General features: G+C 46.3%; 1 protein-coding gene across 2 annotated transcripts in view; it reads right to left on the bottom strand.

Moving 5' to 3' along the window:
* The window catches only part of LOC123120406 (beta-galactosidase 15), a 34,610-nt gene extending 19,369 nt beyond the window's left edge, over positions 1–15,241 (bottom strand). The window contains exons 1-8 of one of the 2 annotated variants that reach the window (XM_044540385.1): positions 14,934–15,241; positions 14,121–14,216; positions 13,925–14,037; positions 12,927–12,993; positions 12,633–12,725; positions 5,060–5,203; positions 4,885–4,973; positions 3,346–3,451 (exon numbers count right to left, since the gene is read on the bottom strand). In XM_044540385.1, the coding sequence (XP_044396320.1) occupies positions 3,346–3,451; positions 4,885–4,973; positions 5,060–5,203; positions 12,633–12,725; positions 12,927–12,993; positions 13,925–14,037; positions 14,121–14,216; positions 14,934–15,188 (963 nt within the window). In that variant the 5' untranslated portion in view covers positions 15,189–15,241. The remainder of the gene's footprint in view (positions 1–3,345; positions 3,452–4,884; positions 4,974–5,059; positions 5,204–12,632; positions 12,726–12,926; positions 12,994–13,924; positions 14,038–14,120; positions 14,217–14,933) is intronic. The other variant, XM_044540384.1, reaches the window with a different exon arrangement.
* Between the last annotated feature and the right edge of the window lie 312 nt (positions 15,242–15,553).

Genomic DNA, 15,553 nt, shown 5'->3' with positions numbered 1-15,553 from the left:
GTAGAATATTTCCGGATGTTATGTGTAGAATAGGCAAGGGCAAGCTGACATGTGATGCTTGCGAATATGCAAAACACACACGAGCCTCATATGTGAGTAAGGGGCTCAGGAGCATATCTCCTTTTATGCCTATTCATTCGGATGTATGGACTAGCCCCGTGGTGCCAATGGATGGGAAGAAGTATTTTGCTACCTTTATTGACTGCTATTCTCGTATGACTTGGATTTACCTGATGCGTCACAAGGATGAGGTATTTAGCTGTTTTCAGAACTTCCATGCTCTTGTAAAGAACCAGTTTCAGGTGCAGGTCGAGGTGCTCAGGACTGACAATGGCACAGAGTATGTGAACAACAGTTTTGGGGCTTTCATGGCTGACCAAGGGATTCTTCATCAAACTTCATGTCCAGACAGGCAGACACCCCCCCTCAGAATGGAGTGGCCGAAAGGAAGAATCGTCATATTCTTGAGGTTGCTCGGTCATTGATGTTTACCATGAATGTGCCTAAGTTCTTGTGGGATGACGCAGTTATGACAGCCATACCTGATCAACCGGACACCTTCCAGGATACTAGGCATGAAATCTCCGTCTGAGTTGCTTGTTGGGAGATAATAAGTTTGTTGTTCCCCCAAAGTTGTTTGGCAGTACCTGCTTTGTTCATGATCACCGACCATCTGTTGGAAAGCTTGATCCTCGGGCAGTGAAGTGTGTCTTTCTGGGATACTCGTCTAGTCAGCAGGGGTATAAATGTTGGTGTCCCTCTGAAAAACGCAGGTTTGTAAGTATGGATGTTACCTTTAGGGAGTCTGAGCCATTCTATGGTCAGCCGACTGATCTCTGTCTGCTGTTTGCAGAGCTTGACCACCTACACCCTGTGCATGTTGGTCAAGAGGGGGAGAAGGATGTGTCTCATACTCACGATGATTCTGTGGGCATTAACACTGATAATGATGTGCAGGCTCAAGTTCAAGCAATAGTGGGTACAATTCCGGTTAGTACCCTCATTGATGATTATATGCAGGCTCATGTCGAGCCAACTGTTGATACACTTAAGATTGGTGCTCTCCAGGTTCCTGTTCGAGATCAATGGCAGACGAATACCCTGGTGTACTCTCGACGGCAATCACAAGTGCAGGGGGAGCAGCAAGGCAGTGAGGCAAGAGTGCAGGGGAGCAGCAAGGCAGTGAGGCAAGAGTGCAGGGGGAGCAGCAAGGCAGTGAGGCAAGAGTGCAGGGGGAGCAGCAAGGCAGTGAGGCAAGCTCATCTGACACAGTGGAGCTGCCCATTGCGTTGCGAAAGCCTACACGTGAAGCGGCAAGGAAGGGTGAGGTAGCAAGGAAGGCTCTGCCAAAGGATGATGCTTGTGATGACCTTGATATTGGCAATTTTGTGTCTTACAAGGCCTTGTCACCTTCATATAAGGCGTTTGTTGCCTCTGCAAACTGTGTCTATCCCTAAGGATTGGAAGGCTACAAAGCAAGATCCGAAGTGGCGTGAATCGATGAAGCACTGAAAAAAAAACAAGACATGGGTGCTAACCACATTGCCAACAGAAAAGAAAGCAGTGAGTTGTAAGTGGAATTTTACCGTGAAGCAGAATCCTGAGGGCAAGGTGGAACAATATAAGGCTAGATTGGTCGCCAGAGGATAAAGTCAAACTTATGGAATTGACTATGATGAGACATTTGCTCCAGTTGCAAAGATGAACACAGTAAGGGTATTGGTCTCGTGTGCTGCAAACTTTGGGTGGAAATTGCACCAGTTACATGTCAAGAATGCCCTCTTACATGGTCACTTGAAAGAAGAGGTATACATGGAAATACCACCAGGTTTTGGCATAAAACAGACTACGGGAAAGGTATGCAGGCTGAAGAAATCCGTGTATGGTCTGAAGCAATCGCCGAGGGCATGGTTTGATAGGTTCAGACAAGCTGTTTGGAATATGGGGTATGGCCAATGTAATGGTGATCACACTGTGTTCTATAGACACACTGATAAGAAGATCACCATTCTTGCAGTGTATATTGATGATATCATCACTGGAGATGATGAGGAGGAAATAAAGAGAGTGAAGGGGTGTCTGAGGAAGGAGTTTGAGGTAAAAGACTTGGGCAATCTAAAGTACTTCCTTGGCATAGAAGTGGCTCGGCCAGAGAAGGGAATATCTTTGTGCCAACGAAAATACGCCTTGGATCTCTCAAGTGACATGGGCATGATGGGATGTCGTGCAGCCCCTACTACGATTGAACAAAATCATCAAGTGACAGCACAATCAGGTGAGCTAGTGAATAAGGAAGATTATCAGAAGCTGGTTGGAAGGTTATTGTACTTGTGTCATACAAGGCCTGACATTACGTACGCCGTGGGGGTGGTGAGCAGATACATGCATGAACCAAGAAGTGGACATCTTGATATTGTTCACAGAATTCTGAGATACTTGAGGGGGACTCCGGGTAAAGGGTTGTGGTTTGCGAAGAGTGGACAGTGAATGGCTATAGTGACTCTGATTGGGCTAGCTGTCAAGATGATAGAAGATCAACTTCAGGCTACTGTGTGTTTGTGGGAGGAAATTTGGTGTCATGGAGAAGCAAGAAACAGACTGTTGTGTCTAGATCAACAGCAGAAGCTGAGTATAGAGCATCATCTCAAGGGTTGTGTGGTATGCTCTGGGTGAAGCACCTACTGTGCGAGTTGAAACTTCTGAGGAAGGGACCCTTGAGGGTGTGGTGTGACAATCAGTCAGCTATAGCCATTGCTAATAACCCAGTTCAACATGATAGGACGAAGCATGTGGAAATTGACCGCTTCTTCATTAAAGAGAAACTTGATGCTGGGATCATCAGCCTTACACATGTCAGCTCTGGGAAGCAATTTGCAGACTGCCTGACAAAGGGACTGGGAACAAAGGACTGTAACTTGGCCTGTGACAAGATGGGGATGATAGATATCTACCACCCATCTTGAGGAGGGGGGGGGGGGTTGAACCAGTATGGGCCCTAGCCCATCTTGATATGTCTTTTGGGCCCAAGCCCATGAGTGGACCTGACCTAGAAGAGGTGCCCCTCCTCCTCTGCCCCGTGCAAGCCGCCACACACACACAAAAGACTCACGCGGAGAACAAGAGGAGGGGGCTCGAGCTGTCTGGAGGTACTCTCTCTCCCGATTCAACAATATGCATATGCCAGTGAAACTTCTGAGATAATGATTAAGAGCCTTGGGCGCAAACATATTCAGATTCCCCAGCCAGATCAAAGTGCATATAAAATAGATGTTTGAATTTGCTGTTGGAGATAATGATTTTTTTAGAATCTCCCTTTCTTATTATTCTTATGGAGGAATATCTTACCATATAATAATTCTGAAAACTTCCGCCACGTTGGTAGAAACGTGCAACAGCAAAAGCACTGTCTTCGGCAGGCCTATGAGGCAATGGTCCACCCCAGTCGGCATACCTGCGCAATACATCGGGTTGCAATTTTCAAGAGAACAAGAATATATCCTCAAATAGAACATCGAAACTAGAAGGTAGTTCAATTAGTAATTCTTGAAGAAATATAACAGAAGGGTAGTCATATTTGGTTTAGGTACATCATTCATTTGGACAAACATGGGACATTATTTATCCATGTGCATATGGTTACACATTAGGTCTGCTACTACAGCAAACCATAGAATTCAGCAGATTTTTTAAATTTTTGGCTTGAAAGCTAAACAAATACATGGAAGAAAGATCGATCATGGACATGCATACAGGAAAAAAAAATACTCCCTCTGTCCCAAAATGTAAATCGTATTTTGATTTGTTAACACAAAGTTTCGCCAACTATTTCTTTTTTAATAGGTAGTTTGTGTGCACACTGTCAAGAGCTAAATGTACATAGCCATGTAGCCTTTGTATCTTCCCCATTGTATAAGGGACTTTCTGCATATTGTACCACCTGTACGTGTATATATACTGGCCTATGGCCACCTGGGAATACAAGTTGCTATTTCCCTAATACAGACCAGGCCGGCTAACCAGGCATGTTGGAACAGCAGCACACCTGTACAGTTTAGCCCTGCAGCTGTGCTTATTTATCTTTCGTGTTCCATATTTGTTCTTAAAAAAGTGATCCACAGATCTCTCTTGCCTTTTGTTTATTTGTTTGTGTAGTTTGGTTTTCAGTTTGCAGTTGGACTTGTACATTTGGCGACATCTTGATAATAAAATAAGGGCAGCCTGGTGCACGTAGCTCCCGCTTGCGCAGGGTCGGGGAAGGGTCCGACCACTTGGGTCTTGTGTACACAGCCTTTCCCTATATTTCTGCAAGAGGCTGTTTCCAGGACTTGGACCCTTGACCTCATGGTCACATGGCACAGACAGACTGAAACAAATTTCTAAGGTGCAGTTCAAACTTGAAACATCGATGTGGTTTGTGGTGTGTTTGGATGGTGGGGATAATTGGCCCTACCAATTTTTTGGTTATGGCCAAAAAATTAGTCTTTGTATGTATTGTATGGATAGTTTTCCAAAAAAAAAAAAATCATGTCAATGCCTCTTTGCCCACTCTAGTTTCTTTTTCTAGCCAACCAACTCATGAGCGAGCAAAAGATAAACCCTAGCCAAATATTTGTAGGGCAAAGTTGGGGTAAAGCCAAACATACCCTCAATGATGTTGATGTCTGAATGTGATCTAGTAGACCTGCCTAATCACCACGTCTAAAGGAGGAGAATATGATATTCTCCACCTGCCTAACCCCATTGTATTAAAGCCATGTTCATCTTGGGTAGATTAAACACACGGGTCCATACTCCCAACTATCATATTTCACACAGCAAAGCACCTGATTATGCCATTAAATTTTCATAATAGTGGCTGAAGGAAACCAGGAACAAACTACATACCATCCATCCCAATCCTCAGTCCATATCTTTGGCTTATTGTAAGAATTTGGCTCAAACCCATCGCAGTAAAATGCATTGCAAGTATCAAGCTACCAAAAAAAGTATAGAGTCAGAACTCTGTTACAGATAGTAAACAAAACTAGTGGAATTATCACAAGGTTGTGAGATCACCTACAATTTGTTCTGGAGCATCAGTTTGCCGGCACATCACCCAAGGAATGCCAGTATCAAGCCCAAGCGCCATCTGAGCTGCCCATTGCATATATCTCTTGCCTGCTTGACCATACTTGCTTTGAATATTCCCATACTCATTTTCAATCTATATAACAATCTCCAAAGGATACCCAATAAGAAGAAAGGTCATGTAATCATTTTTGCTTCTAACGCATGCAACACAACTACTCCCTCCGTTCCAAATATAAGTCTTTGTAGAGATTCCACTATGAACCACATACGGATGTATATAGATGCACTTTAGAGTGTAGATTTACTCATTCTGCTTCGTTTGTAGTCCATAGTGGAATCTCTACAAAGACTTGTATTTAGGAACGGAGGGTGTAACATATAGCATCCTTGTCAGCTTCATATAAGTTTGTTGCACATATATGTTGGTTTTCGATAGAAAGAGGTCCACTTTTCAGCCTTGAACTTTCAAGGAAGTTCATCTTAGAATCTTCAACTCCTAAACCATTACTTTAGAACTTTAACAATCGAAACCATTTAATTTATAACCTTGATCCTGTCTAGCGTGGTTTCATGCTGATTTGGACGCCATGTGGCGGACAATTAGGAGTACAACAACACAGTACAACAACGTTTCCACAAACATAGCACGGTCTCAAGGGTCATTTACACAAACTGGGATGGGCCTTTTACCTCCAAGCCTCCATAATCGAGTCCAAGAGCAAGCAGACCTTAGACGCCGAAGGCCCCGATTTGTGAAGTCGAACCTCTAGTGTCTTGGCTTTGTGCTCTGAAGTCCGAGCCACACCCCGTGTCGTGCTAGCATCCTCCGCTGCCAGTTCTTTTCTCTTCCCAATCTCAATGAATTCGTCCTTAGCCTTCTAAAAGTGAAACTTAGGCCCCAATTGGGTTCTGGTGATTAATGACAAGGAAATTAAGAGCACTAAAGGTTTATCAAGTCTATTTCAGGAATGGACTAAGTATCCTCCATTTTGATGAGTGGAAACATCATTGGTGGCCCCTGCTTTTCGTGCTATCAAGTAGTTGGTTCTTCAAGCTCGTAGTTTGCAATTTATAGGCTTTTAGTGGATCCAAGATCCACACTGAGTTCAAGGACAACCGCACTATCAAGAAGGCACATGAAAAATAACTAGGGATGCACTCTATCTCAAGATCCACAACCAAATCCCCAAGTTCGCACTGCTTCCACTCAATTCCTCAAGTTCTCCACTTACCCGGTACTTATGAGTATTTCCTACTCGGTACTACTTGTTAGAGTTATATTAAGTGATGTCTTTTGGCCTTTTGCATTCTAGTCTCTTGGCATCCTCTTGTAGCCTTTTGGCATCCTCATGTATGTGTATATATGTTGGCATTGGCCTCCTAATAATACAAGTTGCTATTCTCAACATGGTATTAGAGCTCTAGGTGTTCTTTTTCCGCACGCGCAACTCGTGCTGCTCCCGATCCAATCTCCTACAGGAACTTCCCATCCAAGCTAGCTAGTTGATCCAGCCGCTGGCTAGTTGTTGCTCTCCCGTGGAATCCACTGTGAATCGATTTGGTCCCAATCAATTTGGCCCTCGCATGGAATCCGCTGGCTAATATTGGATCCAATCGGACTTGGTCTCAATCGATCCAGCCGCTGGCCGCTCGTCCTCCTCCAAGGTCGCTGCCGGCCGTGGGCCTCGTCCGCGCCGCCGCTGCTGCCTTATGCGGCGCCACCGGCCGCCGGCCCCGTCTGCGTCGCTGCTGCCGGCTGCCGGCTGCCGGCCCCGTCTGCGCCGCTGGCCTCGTCCGCGCCACTGCTGCCTTCTGCGGCGCCACCGGTCGCCGGCACCATCTGCGCCGCTGCTACCGGCTGCCAGCCCCGTCCTCTGCGACGCTGCTGTCTTCCGCGGCTGCCTGCGGGGCGCTTGCGTGGTTACATGAGTGGCTGCTGCCGTTTCTTGTCCGGGTGTCTACTGCTCCAGATCGTGACTCTGTCTAATCGATTTGGTCCTCGTTCGGCTGGCTTTTCGCCTGATTGATCTGCTGTTGGTTCTGGCCGCTCGCACCTTGGCCAGTTGAGTCTTTGTGACAGAAAAGAAGCACCATGTCTTTGGCGTCATCTGGCTATGTTGCCATCCCGCGCTGCCCGGTGATATTCGATGGGGCTAACTATGCTGAGTTCGTTGCCTTTATGCGCATTCACATGAGTGGCATTCGTCTGTCGGGTGTTCTTTCCAGTGAGGTCCCCTGTCCTCCGCGCACAGTGCCTCCTGTGGCTCCTACCCCACCGCCGACGCCACCGGCTCTTGACGCAGATGCTTCTGATGCTGATAGGGCTGCAGCCACGGTTGCTGATGATGATGCAGCTGCCGCTTATGACCAGGAGGTCTTGGATTATTCAAATGCTCTTTCTGTTTATCGTGACGATCTGGCTGCTTACACTCAGTGGTGTGATGATGATGCTCGTGCTGCGACTGTTCTCACTTCCAGTGTTTTGCCTCAGTTTGCTTCTGAGTTTATAGGCCTCGGTACTGTCTTTGAGATGTGGACTCATCTTCGTCAGCGCTATCAGCCCTCTGGTGATGCTCTCTACTTGTCTATGATCCGTCAGGAGCATGCTCTTCAGCAGGGAGACTCCACTATTGATGAGTTCTACACTCAAGAGTTCTGCTATCTGGTGCTAGCTTGACTCCCTTCGCACTACTGTTTGTGGCACTTGCCCGTGTTGCCAGACTGTGAGGTCAGACTTGGAGTTTCAGCGCGTCTATGAGTTCTTGTCACGGCTCCATGGGGAGTTTGAGCCTCGACGTGCTCAGTTGTTTACTCGTGGCCGTGTTCCTATTTCTGAGGTGCTTTCTGAGCTTCGTGCTGAGGAGACTCACCTTCGTGGTGTTGGTTTGCTTCAGGTTCCCTCTGTGCTCGCTGCTCGAGCTGCTACTCCACCAGTGTCTTCTCGCTCGAGTGCTCCGCCACTACTGCCCACTCCTCCGGGTCGTGAAGGCCGCTCTCGTCCTCGTACTCATTGTGACTACTGCAACAGGGATGGTCACCCCGAGTCTGATTGCTTCAAGAAGAAGCATGATATGCGTAATAGGGAGCGCAATTCTTCTTCTGGGACTCGTGCTTCTTCCTCGACGCTGTCTACTGTCTCCTTGACTGAGCAAGATATTGTGAAGCTCAAGCGTCTACTTGCTGCTTCAGGTTCTTCGACAGGTACTGCAGGCTCTGTGACACAGTCAGGTACGTCCCCATGGGTTCTGGATTCTGGAGCTTCATTTCATATGTCCTCCGATTCTTCTATCTTATCCTCTCGTAGATCTCTCGATTTTCCTATTAATGTTCTTACTGCTGATGGTACTCTTCCTGTTGCGAGTCGAGGCACTCTTGCCACTTCTTCCTTTTATGTTCCAGATGTTTCTCATGTGCCTCGCCTTACCATGAACCTATTTTCGGCGGGTCAGCTTACTGATTCTGGTTGTCGTGCCATTCTTGACGTTGATTCTTGCACTATCCAGGATCGCCACACGAAGGCTCTGGTTGGGGCTGGCCCGCGCTGCCATGATTCTCAGGGGCTTTGGGAGTTGGACTGGCTTAATGTTCCTTCCGCTACCACCACATTCGCCAGTCCATCTGCCTTCGTCGCTTCAGCTACCAGCTCCTTCCAGCAGTGGCATCATCGACTTGGTCACCTTTATGGTTCTCGACTATCGTCTTTAGTTCGTCGTGGTCTTCTGGGGCCTGTCTCAGGAGATGTCTCCTTACAGTGTCAGGGTTGTAGGCTTGGTAAACAAGTTCAGCTACCTTATCCTACTAGCGAGTCAGTGTCTCGGCGCCCTTTTGATTTAGTACATTCAGATGTGTGGGGTCCGGCTCCCTTCTCTCCTAAAGGGGGTCATCGCTACTATATTATTTTTATAGATGATTTCTCTCGCTACACTTGGCTTTAATTCATGTCTTCTCGTAGCGAGGTTCTCTCTATTTATAAGCGGTTTGCCGCCATGGTCCACACTCAGTTCTCTACACCTATTCGCGTGTTTCGTGTTGATTCTGCTGGCGAGTACATCTCCAAAATGTTGCGTGGTTTTCTTGCTGAGCAGGGTACTCTTGCTCAGTTCTCTTGTCCTGGTGCTCACGCTCAGAATGGCGTGGCTGAGCGCAAGCATCGTCACCTTCTTGAGATAGCTCGTGCGATGATGATTTCCGCCTCTCTTCCACCTCATTTCTGGGCTGAGGCTGTCTCCACTGCCACATATCTCATAAACATTCAACCCTCATCTGCTCTACAGGGAGGTATTCCTCTAGAGCGTCTTTCTGATCATTCTCCTGATTATTCTACTCTTCGGTTGTTTGGTTGTGTTTGTTATGTTCTCCTTGCCCCCCGAGAACGCACCAAACTAACCGCTCAGTCTGTCGAGTGTGTTTTTCTGGGCTACAGTGATGAACATAAGGGTTATCGGTGTTGGGATCCTGTCGGTCGACGGATGCGTATTTCTAGGGATGTGACTTTTGATGAGTCTCATCCATTCTACCCACGACCATCATCTTCGACCTTTTCAGTAGAGGATATCTTTTCTCGCGTTTCCTGATACACCTCCCTCTGTGCCTCATATTCCTACTCCTCCTCGTCCCACAATTGCAGATCCGACACCATCTTCTCCTGTCGTTTCTTCTCCTTCCTTATTACATGACACTCCACCTTCATCACCGATGTCTTCTCCATTTCCATCACCTCTGATGGTTCCTTCTCATCCCACTTTTCCTTTTCATTATACCCGTCGCCGATGTGTTATGGATGAATCTACTGACGTGCCATCTACTTCTGGTGCACCGTCTTCCTCGTCCCAGCCAACTTATGGTCTTCGGGCTCGACTTTGCCCTCCTCCTGACCGCTATTCTCCTAGCCGATATGGCCTTTCGGTTGTACTTGAGCCTACCTCTTATCGTGATGTTGTTGTTCATCTTGAATGGCAGTTTGCGATGGCAGAGGAGATTGCCGCACTTGAGCGCAACGGCACATGGGATCTGGTTTCTCTTCCACCCCGTGTTCGTCCCATCACTTGTAAGTGGGTCTAGAAGATTAAGACTCGCTCTGATGGTTCTCTTGAGCGTTATAAAGCTCGTCTTGTGGCTCGCGGCTTTCAGCAAGAGCATGGTCGTGATTATGATGAGACATTTGCTCCTGTGGACCATATGACCACTATCCGCACACTTCTCGCCGTGGCCTCTGTTCGCCACTGGTCCGTGTCACAGCTTGATGTTAAAAATGATTTTCTTAATGGTGAGTTGCATGAGGAGGTTTATATGCAGCCACCACCCGGGTATTCAGTTCCCGATGGCATGGTTTGTCGTCTTCGTCGCTCTCTCTATGGCCTTAAGCAAGCCCCTCGCGCTTGGTTTGAGCGTTTTGCCTCTGTGGTCACTGCTGCTGGTTTTTAACCCAGTGATCATGATCCAGCGTTGTTTGTCCACCTTCCTACTCGTGGTCGCACTCTTCTTCTTCTATATGTTGATGACATGATCATCACTGGCGACGATTATGAGTACATTGCCTTTGTCAAGGCCCGTCTTAATGAGCAGTTCCTTATGTCTGATCTTGGTCCTCTTCGTTACTTTCTTGGGATTGAGGTTTCCTCCACCTCTGCTGGCTTTTTTATTTCCCAAGAAAAGTATATCCAGGGCCTTCTTACTCGTGCGGCTCTTAGTGATGAGCGCACTGCTGAGACTCCTATGGAGCTCAATGTTCACCTTCGTGCTTCTGATGGTGAGCCCTTGTCTGATCCGGCACGTTATCGTCATCTTGTTGGGAGTCTTGTGTATCTTGTTGTCACTCGTCCGGATATCTCCTATCCTGTCCATATTCTGAGTCAGTTTGTTTCTGCTCCCACTTCAGTTCACTATAGTCACCTTCTTCGCGTTTTACGATATCATCGTGGCACGATCTCTCATCGTCTCTTTTTCCGCCGTTCCAGTTCGTTACAGCTCCAGGCCTATTCGGATGCTACGTGGGCTAGTGATCCTACGGATCGCCGTTCACTTTCTGCCTACTGTGTCTTTCTTGGTGGTTCCCTCATTTCCTGGAAGACGAAGAAACAGAATGTTTCTGTTACTACACCTACCACCCTCCTGTCAGACAGCACAGGTGCTATCAGTATTGCGCGGGACCCCGTGAAGCATGAGCTTACCAAACACATTGGTGTTGACGCTTTTTATGTGCGCGCTGCTGTGCAGGATCATGTTGTTGCTCTTCAGTATGTGCCTTCTGAGTTACAGCTAGCGGACTTCTTCACGAAGGCTCAGACTAGAGCGCAACATGGATTTCACCTCTCCAAACTCAGTGTTGTGGATCCACCATGAGTTTGAGGGGGGTGTTAGAGTTATATTAAGTGATGTCTTTTGGCCTTTTGCATTCTAGTCTCTTGGCATCCTCTTGTAGCCTTTTGGCATCCTCATGCATGTGTATATATGTTGGCATTGGCCTCCTAATAATACAAGTTGCTATTCTCAACACTACTGACCCTATGAGCATCGAGTGATCCTGCCGTGTGAACCCTGTTCTACAAATGTTTGTCGGAACCACCTCTATTTTTCTCTGGTACCACCGAGCTTTGATCCTGCCAAGAGAATGCCTAGTTCCGATAACTCGGAGCCTAACCTTTTCCGACACTTCCAAGCACCTCTCGGTTTGTATAGGTCTAATACTCCCGAGCATATCTTATACGGCACCTCCGAGCTGAGAGATTGTCGTTTCTGCACCATTTAATTCTAAGGCTTGCCCTTTTTCTCCTTTTCTCCAGTACTTCAGAGCAAGTTTCTCCTTCACGCTGAGATGAGCTTCTTTGTGTTTGGTACCTCCAAGCTTTTTGTTTCCAGCACCTCAAGGTATTTAGACTTCTAAGATCATGGATGCAAGGTGCTTAGAAAAATAATCTGATTATTTTTTCTTAAGCAACATTGCTTATTTCAGTAGCAGGGGTGCCAAATTAATCATCTATGTTCTACAAATAAGCACGGATGCTTGGGAAAAACAGTTCTTTTTTGAACACTTCTCTAAGCACATTGCACTGTACATGGCCTAAGAGGCTTACTAGGCAGCCGGGACCTCCAAGCACCACGCACATCTAGGATGTTCGTTTTCCTGCCTAACAGTTCAAATTTGAATGGGCCCGCTACTACCAAGAATACCATGTGGTACTTCCAGGGTGGTTTGTCTTTTATGTTCAACGGTTAGATTTCTGCTTTTGCTATAAATAGACCCCACACTCCTTGAGTGGGTGAGCACTTTGTGAGCGTTTCCGAGAATAAAGCTTCTCAGCTGCTGAGCCAGAGTATAGTTAGTACTGGAAGTACAAAAGGCAGGACAAAAAGAATGTGTGCATCTCCGGCATCAAGCTGTTCCTTGTTGCTGCCCTTGTGCCCACCTTCCTCTATTCCTCTTTTCCTTGCAATGCTTTCCCGAGGAAAGATGGGAGAAGAAAAGCAGCGTTTGACTCTGTCTCCCTCCCTTCCCCTCCCTCTCCCTCCCTCTCGAACAAAAAAATATATCCAATAACTGAAATTTAAGAATTGGTTCATACCTGCTGCAATATAATGGGACCACCTTGCCAAGAATAAAGCTTCTCGGCTTTCATCATGTCTACAATTTTTGTCACAAAAGTCTCCATTTCAGCCTGTTGAAACATTTATACGGCTTAGTGGTTAAAGAGTACTTGAGGATGCTCCTCCCACTAAATCAGTGTTGTAACTGTACATCGTTTCTACACATAAGTGCAGGAATCATGTGATTTCATACAGCATGAAACTCTTATAAGATGGAAAATCTATGATCTGAAGAAAGCCATGGATCAAACAGTGAAATGTAATTTTTTTACCTTGTATGGCTCATTGTCAGTACGAAATTCTATGCCAGGGATATCACGTAACCAAACTGGGAAACCACTGCACAAATGTATGACAAAAGGACAGATTAATAAACACCATAAATAATACTAAATATTTTTTTCTCAAACACGCAGGAATAATTGTGCAAAGCTGTAAGGTTATGTTTATTATTACAGAAACTACTGACTTAATTCTTAATGTAGAGGGAGAGAAAACTCAAACGATAATCTACTATCAAAAGCTCAATTGCATGAGGAAGAAGAAATTTTGTAACTCTGAAATATAATAACTGGGGCCTCTAAGGTACATACGTGTAGCTCGTAATGTGTTTCAATTAGCTGCATTTATGAGTGCAACTGTGAAGTGTGATTGCTTTGATAAGTGGCAGCTATGAGATAAAAATAAGAAGGTATACCAATTATAGAGCACCTCCTATAATTAGCCTTTTTCCTTTTTTTGTGGGTGATAGTTAGCCTTTTCCATAGCCACTGTATATTAGTAGAAACAAATTATTTGATTCGATTAACTCTTGACATACACCAACTGTAGTGTTCCCTTACGACTGTAGAACTACATTTTTGTTCACAAACACCTGTTCCTCTACGTTTCCAGAGCTTCACTAGCTTCCCTTTTTTAATGAAGGAGGGCAAAATATGTCATCCTCATAAAGTGTAGGACATGTGAAGTGTCAGGAAATCATGCGTATTGGACCATTTAAGATCCAATGGTTACTTACTAGGTAGCTAAGGTAAAGGTTCTCAAACATAGTGACTGACTTAAGCCTATACAGAGAAGCTAGAAAAGATTGTGTTGGTTGTAAAATGATGTGTATGTGTATGTGCATGAACACAACAAACACATGTGCATGTATACCAATACTATTAAAAATAGAGCAAGAAAAAAAATTGTAACACAATTGAAAACTCTAGTAATTAGTACGGATGTGATCAAGATATTTCAAAAGTCGACTGTTAAGATATAAACAGACCCGAAATTCCATTCAGCACAAGCATATGGGCCGATACGAAGGAAAAAAAATAGGCCTTCAGCAGCAACCAGCTTCACAAATCTCACAAGATCAAATCTGTCTTCGAAGTAATACTGGGAAAAATGGAAGATGCATAAGTTCATATTCAAGGACAAAATATGAACGACTGAAGTGAATAAATGGGCAACTACATTACCTGACCTTTGGCTGGTTCATGCCCATTCCAAAAGACATATGTCTCAATTACATCTGCACCACCTTCCTTGCACTTTGCAATTATACTAGGCCACATCTAGCACAATTTGCAAGAGTTTAGTTAGAGCTACAAGCAACAAAAACACCGTATTCCTGGGCAAACAAACAACAATGCTGGTGCAATATCCTGATTCCTGTGATCAAAATCGCTCAGCAATTAATTTCATGCAGCACCCAGCTTTTTGAAGCACAAGAAAACTACCAAAGTTTGATGTCCATACTAAAAGTGATAATGAACACGGTTACACCAACCAGACGCCCCAAGAAGAGCCAGTGTGAAAATCTCTCTGATACCCTCACGCACACCACCGTTAGTTCCAATTAAATCCGACACACTAACCGCAAACGAGCTTCGAAGGAAGTTCATGGAGGAGCTATCCATGGTTATCCACGGTGCTATGAAGAAAAAATACTCAGGTTTTCAGTCTATCCTAGTTTAACTTCTTTTTATTATGGGAAAAACACCAATTCTGTTCGTCTCTGCTCAATTGCAGCAGCCCCGACCACCACGGATCAAACCACACAAATCCCACATTTCCGCCGCCCCAACTCGAGCCTGATCAGGCATGAGTAAGCTCTTTGGCGGGGCGGCCTACGATATTGTGGCATTGAGGTAATGGAATAAACTCGCTCCGATAAGAGGGGGAAAACTACAGGGGGTTCCGCCCGATGCCAACAACTCCACCAGACGCTGCATTTTTTTTCCGGTGGCACCAGACGCTGCCCTTGCACAAGCCGCGGACGGGATCCTCACCTCGGGTGTGGCGCGGGGGTAGTGTACTCCCGCTGAGACGAGCATCCTCCGCTGCCCGCCGATGCGCACTGCGCGATGGTCGTAGCTCACGTTGAACGGCTCGAAGTAGGGGCCATCCGACTCCGTCCCCCTCCCCACCACCTGGCTCAGCTCCCCCGCCGCTGATGCTGAGACGGTGAAGTAACCGACGACGAGGAGGAGGAGGAGGGGGAGCAAGGGGGGCCCAAATCGCGAGGGCGGCGGCGAGGCGGCCATGGCCAGAAGCAGAGTAGAAGCACAGGGGGTACCAAGATAGTACTCACTCTCATCTTAAAAAGTTTGTTTTTCCGTTTTATAGAATGAGCCCGGGGAACGAAACCGACTCATTACATTTTACTTGGTGACACCAACCAAACACAAAGTCTCAATTCTACTACTACCATCATATATTCAGATTTTCAGATTTCAAGGTGTATTCAATCACTGCATGTAAGAGCATCTCCAGCCGCGTCTCCAGAACGGCCTCCCCAAGCGCTTTTTTCGTGCCGGCGCCGAAAAAACGGCCCAGTCGCGTCCCAGGAGCCCGATTTTCGCCGGCCTGGGCTGAAATCAGCGCCGGCGGACCCAGGCCAAACCCGGCG

Source organism: Triticum aestivum, chromosome 5D (genome assembly GCF_018294505.1).
Source record: "Triticum aestivum cultivar Chinese Spring chromosome 5D, IWGSC CS RefSeq v2.1, whole genome shotgun sequence".
NCBI lineage: Eukaryota > Viridiplantae > Streptophyta > Magnoliopsida > Poales > Poaceae > Triticum > Triticum aestivum.
Note: the sequence above shows the minus strand (reverse complement) of the source record. Positions and strands in the feature narration are given on the sequence as shown.